Source organism: Netta rufina (genome assembly GCF_964035555.1).
Source record: "Netta rufina genome assembly, chromosome: 8".
Classification (NCBI taxonomy): Eukaryota; Metazoa; Chordata; class Aves; order Anseriformes; family Anatidae; genus Netta; species Netta rufina.
In genome coordinates this window covers 15,153,352-15,168,731 of record NC_140131.1, presented here as the reverse complement: position 1 = coordinate 15,168,731, position 15,380 = coordinate 15,153,352, and the positions used below count along the sequence as shown (strand labels likewise).

General features: G+C 37.5%; 2 protein-coding genes across 2 annotated transcripts in view; both read left to right on the top strand.

Moving 5' to 3' along the window:
* The window catches only part of COL24A1 (collagen type XXIV alpha 1 chain), a gene marked incomplete at both ends in the record, with an annotated part of 134,533 nt that extends 122,422 nt beyond the window's left edge, over positions 1–12,111 (top strand). Inside the window, 8 exons of the mRNA XM_084291454.1 lie at positions 1,043–1,078; positions 6,410–6,445; positions 6,538–6,564; positions 7,360–7,425; positions 8,181–8,349; positions 9,682–9,791; positions 10,930–11,145; positions 11,965–12,111. Of these exons, the coding sequence (XP_084147580.1) occupies positions 1,043–1,078; positions 6,410–6,445; positions 6,538–6,564; positions 7,360–7,425; positions 8,181–8,349; positions 9,682–9,791; positions 10,930–11,145; positions 11,965–12,111 (807 nt within the window). The remainder of the gene's footprint in view (positions 1–1,042; positions 1,079–6,409; positions 6,446–6,537; positions 6,565–7,359; positions 7,426–8,180; positions 8,350–9,681; positions 9,792–10,929; positions 11,146–11,964) is intronic.
* A 2,301-nt stretch (positions 12,112–14,412) lies between these two features.
* The window catches only part of ZNHIT6 (zinc finger HIT-type containing 6), a 33,158-nt gene continuing 32,190 nt past the window's right edge, over positions 14,413–15,380 (top strand). Inside the window, exon 1 of the mRNA XM_084291119.1 lies at positions 14,413–14,521. Within this exon, the coding sequence (XP_084147245.1) occupies positions 14,454–14,521 (68 nt within the window). The 5' untranslated portion in view covers positions 14,413–14,453. The remainder of the gene's footprint in view (positions 14,522–15,380) is intronic.

Here is a 15,380-nt window from a genome sequence, read left to right as displayed (position 1 = left end):
CCCTATGCCAGAGACAGAGCAGCATTCTGCAGGAGCACCTGCTGGCTCTCTCTGCTATGTCCAGAGTGCCTGTCCACCCATGTAAGACACATAGAAGCTTTTATTATACCCCTCAAGTTCCTCTGCCTGATCAACAAAACTTGGAAAGAGAATGTTGAAAAATTTGTAATAATAATCTTCAAAATAACAGGAATGCATAATAAAAATAATAAATACGAATATTTAAAAGTGAAAAAGAAAGGAGAAGGAAAGTGTTCTTACTATAACTAGACTATTATTTCCACCTGTTGGGAAAAATACAGCATTTTAAGTCTTGCTGCATTCTTTTCTTTGCTACTCGGGAGGAAAACTTTACAGTTATGTATACCAGTATGAAGGCTTTTAATCGACTTCATATTGAATGTAATAGTTTGCCATTATCATTCAGAAAGCATTAAAAGTTGGAGATTATTTATATGTGATATGAAATGCTGCCATCAAGATACAACATTCTTCCAGGTAATTGTAAGATTGTTACTGGCTTCAGAAACACAACATAAGTGCAAAACTAGCAAAAAATACCATGGAGATGGAAAACCAGAGTACACTGTGAGAGGAGAACTAATAGGCTAATAAAGCAGATATATAACTGATAGCTGTCTTCAGTGACAGAGTGCCATGTTTGGCTCTCAACTCTTCAATAGTGAAACACTTATCTCCTATTACAGTGGATCAAATTGAAGAGAGTACAGCTGATTGACAGTGAGAACGCTGACAGTTAAAATTACTAAGGAAAAAAACATATCTACAACCAGAAGAAAACAATCAGCTTTCCAAATCTAGGAATTACAAGTTGTTTTCAGTATTTTTTTCATTATTATTTTTCTAATAATGTAGAAAAATTAAAGCCCTAGGGCTGTAAATATTTCCACAGATGAGATTGGACTTTTCATGGGAGCAGTATCCCACGTAGTATCCCATTTAGTATCCCATCACATTAATTTGCTTATTTCAATCCTAGAAGCCGAGAAAGCATGCTGCCTTAACAACTTCTTTCTTACAGGGACCAAGAGGTGAAAAGGGCACAAGGGGTGAAATGGTAAGTTGAAACAACTTTTGTGCTTTTGTCCTCTTGGCTGTGTAAAAAGTATTCATGTGTTACACTTAACGTATTTCTGCATGCTCAGAATGCCGGACAGCCCTTTTGTGCTCCTGCAGAGTGCTGTCCAAGAAGGGTTGGACCATGAGTCCAAATTTGGACTTCTTTTTTGTACAAGCCGGTTCATACAGGCATGCCTGATAAGTGTATGCTGTCAGGCAATAGGGCCCTGATTGTGGAGCAGTCACATACTCCAGATCTGTTACAGTTCAGTTCTAAAAGCAAAATCCTCTGTCACATTTATTGTCAATTCTGTGGTATCTCACAGCACAATGTGTGTACAATGCCATGTTCATGACGTCTACACATCATCTCCTGTAGAGTTGAAGGTTGGTGTCTATGCAACATATGCTGACTGCAGTAGCGGTAGGCAGCACAGATAGGTAATGAAGTTTCGCTCTGTTTTCAGTAAGAGTAGTACATTCGTTTTTGTATATTACTAAATGTTTGATTTTACTTAAAAATTGATAGAGCTAGTAAGGCCTCCAATTACTGATGACTGTGCCAATTTATTGTATTTATAGCAAATGTGAATACAATGTTAGCTGGTATTTATGACATTACTTTATATGACAGATTTATAATTGCTTCCTTTTATGGTAACTGGCCAACGTGATCTGGTTCCTGTTGCTCTTACCCTGCCTTTTATCCCGCCTCACTTTAAGTCATTCGGTTCCTCATCTTACTGTATTTTGGTTTAAGCATCCACCTGTGTACAATTCCAACCTAACTGCCTTATAAAAGCTTTGAAAAATAAATCATAAAAATCAAAATTAAAGAATTAAGGATTAGAATGAAGCTTGGTGTATGTGTCTTAAGGACCTTTCCTCATTGATTTTAAGGGTCTTGAGGTGATTCTTATCTCAGAGTAAGAGGAAAACTAGGCTTGTAATTCATACTACTATTAAACATTTCAACTGTGTTTTTCTCATCTTTTGTTCGTAAGAATTTCTATGACAGCATAGAACTAAATGCTGACATTAAAAAAAGAAAAAAAGAAAAAGAAAATCTTAAATCATTAATTCATCTCCTAAGACTGCTTTCAGAAGAAGGTTTAATTTTAAACTATACGCAGTAGCATTAGTTTACAATAGAGTTTACAATTACTTTACAATAGTTTACAATCTTCTAGCCAAGAAAAGGATGTATTCCCAAATATTTTCACAAACAAATATGAGAAAATGCTTTTCATGCAACTGTGTAATCTCCAATCTGAGATTAGATTTCCATTGTAAAAATTATATTATTCTTCCTAGACTTGCAAAGATTTTTACATTTCTGTAAGAGTCCAAGTTTTAGTTACAGGTTTTAGTCTGTCAGGGACATAGCGTTCATTACTAGAAAGGAATGTTCTCTTATCCCCTGAAAAACATGGAATGTAAAATTATGCCTCCTTGTTTAGGTTAATGGTGAACCAAAGTTCAGCTTCTGTAGGCTGTTTCTGGAGAAAAATTGATAGATTGAGATTTTTTTGGAAAAAAAAAAAAAAAATTCCAAATATTCATATCACTTTGAAACATTTAGAAAATCATGGAATGCTTTTTAGAATATTGTTTCAGAATTCTGACGTTTCTGAAAGTATTTTCATTTACCTAGGATTTTTTATTTTGTTCCATGTCATTAATAGTACGTAATGGATGGTGATATAGAATCATAGGAAAATCCAGGTTATTATGGATCTTGACGTATTCCATGTCCAACCTCCTGTTTAAAGTATAATTAGCTTTGAGATAAAACCACATTGCTTACCATCTTCAAAGCCTCCAGGAACGGAGATTATATAGTCTTTCTTGGCAAGTGTTCCAGTGCTTGACTATCCTAAAAGTAAAATAATAATAATAATACTATATAAGCACAATATGATAAAGCACAATCTGTAATTTTCTATTATGAACTTTTATCTTAGGTTTACAGTAACTAAGAGCCGCTGCTACGCTGGATGGTATATCAGAGTATTGTATTGCAGGATGCTACTATGACTTACCCATTCTGAGACACAGTGAAATAACATCAAAGTGACAGAAGTGATCAGGGAAAGCTTAATTACTTGGGATGACATTTTTTTTCCTTTTTAAAATAATTGTTGATTTAAAATCATTATTTTACTTTGTTTCTTGGAAAATTTCAAAAGTTACGGAAAATATGGGAGTCCCTGGGATTGCTCATGTTTTCAAAGTTAAGCATGTGTATCATTGCATATAAAATCAGGGCCTTGTGGTTTTAGAAAAAGATTAGAGTTTTGGCCTTTGAACTTCTGTACTAGCAATCAAATTGGGTGATTAAGGAATTAAAGAGCACACTAAAACTAACATTTCTATTGTCTGATTTTGTTATTATGAACTAGAATTATACTCAGTATACTGGAGTTATAATGGAACCTTTTCACTTAAATTCTAGTATGATCAAAGGGTAAATTAAGTGGATTTGTAAAGGTAATCCTGCACATTCCAATGAAACATTCTGCAATTAGCTTAATCCATGAAAAGTGTAATTTAACCTTATTCTGTTGCTCTATAACAAACAAAGAGAACATTTATAACATCTCTACAGGATTTTCAACACACTCATGCTGTTTTGTTACATTTTAAAGGCTTGTAAAAGTAATTGATATAGACCTTTGAAGTTTTAATGCATTTAAGAAATCTAATATCCCCCCCAAAGAAGTTTACTACAGTTACCAAATAGCATTCACTATTTACCTTTTTTTCCACATGGATTTTATTGGCAAGGTGACAGTAAATCAAGACAAATCACATTTATCTTTTGCAAAATACTTTAAATTCATTGGTACAGTGCACTTTCTGATTTTTGAAGTATTCAGTTCTGTCTCAAGAACCACTATAATTTTTAGCTGTTCTAGTCCCAAAACGTTCGAAGTCTTAAAATTGTGGCATATGCCAAGAATATAGAATGTTAGATGAAGTATTCAGTCATCTGAAAAATCCACTGGAATTTCTAAATCTCAACACTCAGAGAACAAAGGCATCTATTCATCAGAGCAGTGGTTACTTAGGGACAAACTGCAGAAGACTTTATGCCTTGCTTGACTCGATGTTTGCATAATCAAGTCCTGAACCAAGATAAATATGTCCACACGCTGCCAGATTCATCTGTCAAGTTTCTTTTTCACACTTTCTCTTTCATTTTATATTAAACATACTTCCCCAAGTATGATCATAGAGTTCAGGACTTGAACTTAGGATTTTAAAGAAAACTTCAAGCTGGACAATAATCAAAATCAGAGTAAAAAGGGAAATCTAGGTACTTGCCACAGAATCTACAAAGTTTTCTGTATTACTGCATATTCTAAAATGACTTATCCTCCTATTTCCATTTTTCAATACTAATCTAATCTAATACTAATTAATGCCTTAATTAAATATCAGTACAAATTTACCAACAAAATGACTTGGAGTCTCTTTTGTATGAAACACAACTGATGCATCCTGACCATATTTATTTTGAAAGTTGAATTTTAGTCTACTAGTGCTTATGCCATCAATGTCATCTTCACTGTCAGAAAGCCGTATCTCTAAACTCCCAGAAATAGCTTCAGTTTCAGTTCTCCCACAGAACTTGCACAAAACATGCATCTCGGCCTCAAAATCATTTGTGGTCCCTTATCATAGCCTTGTTGGTCTGGTGCTAGGAGTTACATGATGGCCCCTTCTTTTCACAGCCTTCACTCTCCAGCACCTGAGCCCCTCTGGCATGGCCAGGGCAGGTGATGTGCAGGCACACTCAACCTTGTGCAGTTGATGCACAAGTCATCATAATCCCCTGTCAGATTTATTCCCAAGTGGCTACCATATACTGTACTTTATGAGTATGTATAGCAATAGTAAAAAATGCAGCTGGTATTGTCTTAATATTGACAGACTTGGAGCCTCAGTGACTTAAATAAGTTGCTCCTATATGCTTTGAAGTCTTCTTTATTTAAATATACATAAATCAATGTAAAATTGAATCTGGTTTTATCCATCTGGTCATTTCCAGGTGAACCAGTTGCCTCAGCTGGTGGCAGGTTGAAGCACAGTCCAAGTTCAGCCGTTGTATCTTGCAGTGACACTCACACAGATCTTGCTGTGAAATCTCACAGCAGGAATACTTCTTATTCCTATATTAAGTGATTTACAACTTGATACCTCTTTGACTAGATTAGCTTCACAATATTCGCCAGCATTAATTACCATGTCAAATAAGATTATTTCTCTTTTTACAGAGACTTAGCACTAGCATAACCATATTGGTATAAGAGTGTTTTTGCTGGAACAGCTCATTGTGCTTGAATAATAGGTACAATAAGTACAAACTAAAGAGTGTTTTGCTTAAATAAACTCAGTTATGTTAAATGGTTTTACTAATACATAATGCAGATCTAGTCTGTGCCTTTCATTCCTTCTCTTTTTTTTTTTTTGCATTAAGCCACTGCCACTTATTCTTTCCGCTGTCATTGTTCTTGCTATTGTTTATGTTACAGCAGCTCCTAGAGGATTTAAGCATATAGAGACTGAAGAAGAGAATCTTACAGAGACAAAAGTATTACTGAATATTTACAGATATTCATAATCATTCTATCTCAGCGTGAATAGTTGCTCAGAGAAAGGCTAAATCAGACAGACTTTACATTTCATCAAACTCTGAGGCAAGACTAAAACGCAGGTATAAGACTATGTGCGTTATAGGCACTATAAACTAGGGAGAAGCAGCTGTTCCTTCTCTTCTCCTCCCTACTGTATCTTCCTGCATGCTAAAATATTGTTTCTTAAGGTCAGGAGCATGGGTGTAACTTCATTAATATGAAGGAAGCCTGCAGTAACTATTAAAAATTAAAAATGAACCTAACATGTTCTGGCTGAAAAGTGGCACTGCTAATAAATGGAGCTAATAAATGCCTAGTAGATATCTGTGCAGTCAAACGGATCAGTTTTTTTATGATCATTCATCCACTGCAGTACTTGTATCGGCAACATGTGCATAATGCTGCCACATTGTATGTTAATAGCTTGTATAACTTCTATACCACAGGTGATTAAATAAATAAGTTTTGGTAAACAGACAACCCAGAAATGCTCACAGGAATAATTTCACATTAACAGAGCGTACTACTTTAAGAATAATAACTAATAATCTCGGTTTTACCGAGACCCGTATCACAAACATTTTCACTTCACTTTATGTACTGTGGCATTTTGTCATTAAAAACATACATAAATATAAAAGCTGAAATGTTCATCTATAACCACTGCATTTTATTTCCATTTCTTCCAGGGACCTCAGGGACCTCAGGGCCAGCCAGGGCCACCTGTAAGTGTAATAAAAATGCCTGTATTATTGTACTGTGAATTCATCAAATAAACATGTGAAGCACCTAATCTGTGATTTCTCCCATTTTCCAGGGACCACCTGGACCACCAGGACCAAGAGTAAGTACTGTAACTACCCTAACTACAATATAATCCTCTGATGAAGGTGAAAATACAGGATCATCTTCAGTTGCTTATTCTGTCACTGTAAGTGAAATGCAAATACATTTTTCTACAATTTCCATTGCTACAGTAATACGGTTTTGGACCTGCCATGTTACACTGTTGGCTCTGCTCTACCACACTGTTGAGTCCTTAACAGGCTGTGTTCATAGGCATGCTCATACTTTTAATACGGGTTAACTCTATCGTACTCTAAAAGGGTTTTCTGCTGTTCTGTATTTGAACACACAAAGACAGCAACAGAAAAGTTTGTGTTATTTCTGGCCCTGCTGTTCTTCCTATATATGTATATGTGTGTGTGTATATATATGTGTGTGTGTGTATATGGATATATATATATATATATATATATATATATATATATACACAAATGCAATTAGTCTGTTAAGGGATTGTACCACTTAAGACAAACTCAGTATTTGAAGTGTTTTAAATCTGTGATGCTATATGTAACCTGAGAACCAGAACCAACTGCAAGACCTAGTTGTTTGTATGGGTTTCTTAGTCCTTTAAAAATAAATAAACCTGGTGTCTGCTATGTACATCACACAAACTGTGGAGAATGAAGATACTATTTTAAAAGCAACTTTTCACAATGAATTATTTTCTGAAGATGACAAAATAATGACCATCTGTATGCTTCTACAAGAATACTGAAAAATTTACTTACCTGTAGTTTAGAATATTTCTATTTGTTTTTTATTTTCTGAAATATCTTTTTTTATTTTTCAGAAACTTGTGGATATCAATGCTGCTGTTCAAGCTTTGATTGAGTCAAATGCTGCACTGCAGACGGAGGTAATGAATCTCACTGTATTTACATTGTCATCTACATATACAATTATAAAGAGACTATTTGAGGAAATATCAGGGCTTCTTTAGAAAAACAATTTAAAACATGGGTTACAAGCAATTACTGTAGAATGTAATTAAACATATTGAGATACATAAGATACAATTTAAACAGAATTAAGGAAAAACAGCATTTCTATCTTTTTATCATAATTAGCAGTGATGGAAATTTATAAAATATCACACATAGTGGACTGTAACTGTTCAGCTACAGATTATAGTGACATTTAGGCCCTGTTCCAAAAAATACTGGCACACGTACTTAATGTTATGCAAGTATGTGGTCTCATTGGAAAAAAAAAAAAAAAAAAAAATCCTTTCATGTGTGAAGTCAAATATATTTGCATTTATTTTCTAGGGTAAGTCTAAGAGTAGATTTCACTACTCAAAATCTAAAACTGATGCATATACTTGTATTTTTTTTCTTTTTCTCCCATACCCATATTTCTGTCAACGTGTTATGTTGTTGTATTTGCATGATCTTCAACTGCCTGTAACTTCACTGCTCTGATAATTTTAATAAAATGCACTAATATATTTATTGGAATATATTATTCTTACCCTGTTTTGTATGGCTGTTGGCATATGTTATAAATATTTTGCTTCTGTCTGGCTCTTCAATGGCCACTTGATGTTTACTGCATATTACTGCTGTTGTGATACTTCTCTGTGGTAACACATTTGCTAATGGCCCCTGGCAGAGATACCAGAATACTGAAGTAACTTTACTAGATCACAGTACAGAGATATACAAAACGCTGCACTACCTTAGCAATTTACTGCACAGCATCAAGAACCCCCTTGGCACACGAGATAACCCAGCACGCATCTGCAGGGATTTGCTTAGCTGTGAACGTAAAGTGTCAGATGGTAAGTGTCCACTTTCATCAAAGCTTGAACACAGCTAGGCTTTGAAATGCATTGCTGCCAAATGATATGTTCTATATCCAGATTTGGATGAGTAGATTTTTTGTTAGATTCTGTTACAGTTTGTCAGTTATCTTTATTTTATCTTTATTTATGTTACAATTTCTGGATTTTAAAAATTGAAGTACGTAGCTACCTGGTATTATATAGATATTAGATAGAGATTATATATAAAAGCAAACAAAAGTGTCCAGAAATTTTTGAAAATTAATCTCATTTTGTGATCAAAAGTTTTCTGAATAGTTAGAGCCAACTTGGAATGAGTTTTATGTGGATCAGATTCTAGATTACTAATGAGAAAATTGTATACAATAGACTATGACTGTCAGATACACTGGTAGCTGTTGATATCTTAGAAGATGTTGAATCAATAATTCAAATCAAAAATAATTATTTAATGTGTAATGTCAATTCTGTGACATAATTCTCATTCTGAGTGGTTAATAAAATAAATACAACACCCCTATTATCAAGTGTGAGCATGAACTAAAGAGGAAATGAGAAATGAAATAAGAGATCACAGTGAAATCTCTGTTCCTTAACATAGGTAAGGACAGATCAGCTCTTCAAGATGAGCCTAATGCTTTTTAGAAGTTCATAGTTCTAATAAGATTTCCTGTAGGGCCACAGAGGTCACTGACATAGTCCTTCACTTCACAGGATAATACACCCATAAACCGGATGGCCCAGGCTAACCTATTTTCTAACCATAAATTCAGGGAAGCTAAATCCTACTCTAATTTATGTGTCCTCTTTCTTTTTGTGAAACAAACTCCATGGGTTCACAACAATAAATTCACCTTATTACTGTCACTAGCACATGTCATACAAAGTGCCTGGTGGCAGAAGGAGAGTGGAAAAATGCAAGATCTTCGAGTTGCTGTGAGAGGAAAAGAATTTAAATTTCTGAATATATTCTGGGTATAAAGCCAAGGCCAAGGAAATAGTTAAGTTCTCATACGTAAAGAGCAGACTGCAAATGCCATTTATTCTTACTACTTCGCTGTAGATAGAGAGGATGTTTTTGAAACCGTAACTGTATTCAGAAGTTATTGCATATGTAATGAGAGCTGATTGGCTATGATAATTTTGCTCAGCATTCATTATTAATAGAATTATGGTAGTGGAAAGATTTTCATGTTCCCTTTCTATTTCCCACTGAAGCTATGGTAATAATAAATATAATGCTTGCCAAAAAATATGAATATTTTAGCAAATTGTTTAGTAACAATTATAATTTGGGTTAATTTTCTATCTGGGATTATATACTAATAGGAAAATACTGGATTGACCCAAATATTGGCTGTCCTTCTGATGCCATTGAAGTTTTCTGCAACTTCACTGCAGGTGGTCAGACGTGTTTAACACCACCATCTGTGACAAAGGTATGCATTGTTTCCTGGGAGGTTCTGTTTGTGCTGAAACTTCAAGCAAATGATTGCTTGTTGACTCAATGTGTGAGAAGATGTTAGATTTCAGGGGAGTGTGGGGTGTGGGGGGCTGAAGGACGTGTTATGTGCGTCTTTGTGAAGGACGTGTTATATGTTCTGGTAAGGAAGTTGCAGAATGTCTGGAGACGATGTATGTTACTGTAACTGTCACTTTCTTCATTTACTCATCTTCCATGCTAAAGGAATTATTTCATTTTGCTTTACATCTTTCTAAAAATGGCATAAAAATAAGCCTGAAATGCTTCTAAGCTATGTTAGTAACTCATCACTTAGGGCGGCTAAGTGTGTAATGCTGACATCATTGCAATGGAAAGGAAAAAAAATATCCTGTTCTACACCTAGCTACTGTTAAATGCCTTGTTAGGTGAAGACTGGTTTCCTTTATGTCGTTAGTCCATGCTGCCCATTGCATGTGGTCCTTAAACCACTGGGAGTAGACATTTTACATTTATGGAGTTTTGCGTATCTACTTCAGCCATCAAAGAGCATCAGAAATAACATAAAGCTCCATATGCATTCCTACATTTGGAAGATTCCTGAATATGACCTGGTCTTGGAGAAATTCTTGTTGAGGAATGCATAACTGTATTTTCTGTCTAAAATCAAAGTATGCTTATAATTTTCAGGCTATTAACAGGATGTAGGTATTGGCAGCCAGAACCTGTGGTCTAAGAAGACTAATTAGCAGAAAGGTGCAACTGCAGTTCAAGCACTGCTGCTGCTATTATCTTTCTTTGAATCACAAAATCCTTTGTCTCAGTTTTCTTATTTAAAAATAGTGTTTTCTGCCTAGCTATGTTTCAACAGTATTGTAAGCATTAGCAAATGTTTCTTTTTAAGCTTTGAAAATGTCCAGGGAAGGTTTCATTATGAAATAAGCACTTTAACAGGACCTAATAGTTCTCCTGAAAAATACAAGTGATGCTCTTCGGCACTGATCCCCATGTATAAACATGTGTACGTGCTCCTATGTGTAAATATTGCACTAGTATACGCATGTCACTTTGCGTTGTGGTGGCCGTTTGGCATGGCCCAGCTGTAAGTCTAACTGTGTGTTTCTTTTGGAACTTAGCTGGAATTTGGCGTTGGAAAAGTGCAGATGAACTTTCTTCATTTACTGAGCTCAGAAGCAACCCACAGCATCACAGTTCACTGTCTCAACACACCAATGTGGGAATTAAATGAGGCAGGTGGCCATAAAACATCAGTTAGCTTCAAAGGTTGGAATGGACAAGTATTTAAAGCAAATACGCTGCTCGAACCGAAGGTGCTGATGGATGAATGCATGGTAAATACATTTTAGCATTTGCATCATTAAAACCATAATGGAGTCACTGTTTAGGCAAGATTAACTTTCAGCAAATAATCTTTGAGAACAATTTTTTCCTGCTGTTGTGACAATCTTAGATATATATGCCCTGAAGTTTATTTCTTACATTGTTCTGCATATGTAGGCATACACCAACCTTCTGATATTCAATACAACATCTACTCAAGTACAAAAGCAATTCCAGTAATATGGACCTGGTACTTGTTGTTCTCATTAAATAAAAAATATTTGAAGACCCTACTAAGACTCTGAAGAGAGATGGGAATAGAAGTAAGGAGGTCCTCAAGGGGATTTTAGGAATGGTTACTCTCAGAATGAAAATTCAGACTTCAATGATAGTTCGCTTGAGGTTATATAGCACAAAATCTCAGTTTTGAAGAAACTGGTAATTATTTTTGGACAGCTAATTATCATTAAAGTAATTGACTATGAGTAAATTATTTTTTTCGAGGTGATTTAGCAAGAGATCTAAGAAGCTGTATGAGCCCAGGGCTTCTTGCAAAGTGGCAGGCTCTCTCCCCTGAGCCCTGTTGCCTTGCATCTGCATCCGCCCCAGCTGTATTCTGGAGTGGGCTGAGAAGTCACAGTTTTGCCATGAGTGCCTGTGATGTTCTGTGGGAGAAATAGCTTTTGTTACATTATAGAGTTTCTTTATGAACTGCTGGGAGAAGAAATGTTTCTGTACATTTCTCCTCTCACTCCTTAAGCACAGCTTTCATTTGTGTTTCGAACCTCATCTTTGATGTGAATTTAATATTCTGCTTCTGTGTGTTGCAGATTCAAGATGGCAGCTGGCATAAGACACAGTTCTTTTTTCACACTCAGGACACGAATCAGCTTCCAGTTGTTCAAGTTAACACACTTCCTCATCTCAAACCAGGGCAGCAGCACTTCATAGAAAGTGGTTCAGTGTGCTTCCTTTAAAGGTTCTGTCCTGGTTCTTTTTGCATCAGCACAGAATTGCTGCACAGATTGAGTGCAAGAGTAATGACCTGTTATAGGCAAAATTGCTATGAAACTGAAGATTCATTTTGAACAGTGTTGGTTAAAGAATTTCAAGAAGGAAAGACTTCCCCCTAAGGAGAAATGGCATTTCAAAATAAAGAAAAGAAAGAAGACTGCAAGAATTTTCCTAAAGTATTCAAATCTCTTTTTAATACTGGTTGGTGCTTTCTTGCATAACTTCCTGAAATTGAATATCTGAGCATGGAATTTTTCAGGACCTCTAGTGTTCTTGGCAATTTGTTTAACAGCACTACAAAAAAACACCCTAAGGAAAGCTGGAGACATACAATACTAAGGAGCAATACTGGCTAATGCTCCTAAATGTGCAATAGCTTGTATATGAAAAGTGAATTATGCCACAGTACAATACATCGTCTTTTCTTAAACATTAAGTTTTATTATAGTCCTTTGTGGACATATTCATCTTAACAGATGGCACACTACCTCTATGTGTTTCCTGTCCGCATTGCCTTGGTGCTCTTCATAACACAAGGTGCTGGTGGCCTTAGCAGAGATTGAATCCCTTTTTATCTTTCAGACTGTATGTGCTGGTTACATCAGGATATGTTTCTGTTGTCAAGGTACTTATTTTAAATCGTTGGTCACATACTTCACTACAATTAAAACATTATTTATGTGGATTTCTTGTTTTAAATATTTTTATGTACTGTTGCAGAAATGGTATATAAGACAGCACGTTGTATATGATGCATATAGTCCGAACAGTTAGCTTTGTAAAAGTTGTTTTTAGAAGAGCTACCTGCAGTAGTTTTGAGTTTTAGATTCTGAATGCCAAAGGCATCTTAAGATGATGATATATTGTGTATATATTTTGTAACTAGTTAAGCAAATTACTACAGCATGTCTTCTGAAAGACTACTGTTAAATTATAATCAATGTTTCATCAATTTAGAAATTTCATTTTTTTGCAATATTTTTAGATCATTTGTTTCCTTAAATTAAGCCTAAAATTTTCAACCATCTTTATTAAAAACAAACAAAAAACAATTTTACCATTAGGAAAAACACTCTTTGATAACTCTCTTATAGTGACATATCTATTTTCAATCCAAAGTCTACTGAGGAAGATGGCAGATAAGTGGAAAATGATACCAAACCATACTGCACAGCAGGGAAGTGTTCAAACAACTGGTTTAATTGTCTTGATCCACAGGAAAGCATACTTAAGCTATAATAAAATAAGCTTCCAAACTGTCTGTTTGTCTTTTACTATTTTGTTTTAATACTGTATAGTTCATTCTCAGCAATGATGGAAATCCTCTAGAAAGGTACTTTTTAGGTGCTAGTGCTTTGTTTTCCAAGGGGAAATGCCATGGAATATTGCACAAATATTTACTTTTTACAAGGTAAAGTACATGTACATCTGATGTTTTTGATTAAAGCATTTTTTTGTTCCCTGTGAGAAAATCTGATCAAAGACTCTGTAAGATCATTGAATGACAATAAAGGTTATAGAAAATTCCTTCCTGTCGTTTTTGCATTTTCAAGATTGCTAGTTCTGCCAGCATCACTTGATGTTTGCTCTTAGTTTGTCTTTGGAGTTGATGTGATAAATATATATATATTTTGTAAGAATGTTAGAAAATGTTCTACTTCATGTGTATTTTTTTAATCTTATTGCCTTACTTTCGGAAATTATTTATAGCCTGTATTTGTTTTTTCTTAGTTTCTATCAGAAATCATCTATTTTAAAAGCTAATACCTTAAAGCATTATTAGTCTGCTCAGATGTAAGTATCTTCATTTATGTGATTAAGTCAAAAATGTAAATTCCTTGCCCACAGCACAAAGTCCTTGTGCACCAGGCCACTACCAGACAGTACTGTAGTGTGGTGCTTGAAGTGGGAGGCTGCCAGAAACAGTTGGCAGAAAGTATCCTTTTTGACAGTGTACTTTATACATAGCGCAGCATGAGTTTTGGAAAGCCGCTTGCCTACAGCCACCTGAGCTCTTCCGAGCATTCCCAGGAGCTCTGGCACAGCTCTGTCCCACAGGGTTGTGACGGTTCCTTCCCTCAGCTGTTAATTTCTGACGGTTTGAGGCAATCATCTGCTTTGTTACCCTGAAGTTTAGAGCAAGCCCTGAGCTAGGCTACGGCTGTGTGTCAGACCCCTGCTGAGGCAGGGACGTTTCCACATGGTAGGGCCGCGGCGGCCGCCAGGCGGCGCCGCCGGCCGGGGGAAAGGCCTCGGCCGGGTTCTCCCCATCGGGCCCCGCGTGCGGAGGCGGCGCCGCGCAGCCATGGCGGGGAAGGGCGGCCCCGGGAGCCCCGGGCGGGCGGCCGGGGGGCGGAAGATGTCCCTGCAGAGGTAGGGCCGCGGGGATGGGGCGGCCTCGCTGCGCCCTCGGCTCCGCTCACGGCCGCGGCCCGGCCCGGCCTGGCCCGGCCCGGGGGGCGCCTCCGGGGGGCTCCGGGGCTGGCGGGGGGAGGCTGCGGCCCGCGGCGGCCTCTCCCCACCGCGAGGCCGCTGCTCGGGGCCGGGCCTGCCCAGCGGGGTCCGAGCCCTTCGGCGCCGCCCTGCCCCGGGCATCCTCGCTCCTGCTGCTGTGCCCGGCGAGGGAGGAGCGGCGGTGCCGGCCTGGCTGCCCGACGGGGTGCGGGGCGGCTGGGCTTGCGGGCAGGGGCTGCGGGGGAGGCACCGTGTGGGCTCTGCCCGCTCGCGTTGGATGCTGCGGAGGGTATTTAAGGTGTGGCAAAGGGATGGGAAGCTCAGGGTAACGGCTGCTTCAGGCTCTGTTTCGCAGCTTGTGCAGGAATCCTCATGCTCGCCCTCTCCTCGTAGAAAGAGGGGAGGTGTCATTCTTGTACCGACCTAGTCAAAAAGCAGGAGGCCGTGGGTGTGGAGGAGAGCACAGCGAGGCTGTGTTCAGTAGCAGGGTTTGTAGGGCTTGCCCGTTGTGCCTGTGGTGGGTGCCCTCAATGCGGGCCTGCCCTGCTGGGGAAAGGGGGTGTTAGGTCGTAGTGTGAACCCCAGACACTAATGAGCCCAGTTTTGGACAGATGGGAAGTAATAATGCACATTAAGAGTAGTAATATAAATGCAGAAAGGCACTGATAGAGCAGGCTGCAAAGCACAAAGTGATGCAGCCTCACTGTGCTTCCAGCCCTGCATTAGCTTGGTGTTCCTCAAAGCATCTCTGTGGTGCATTTTAATAAAGGTTGGACCC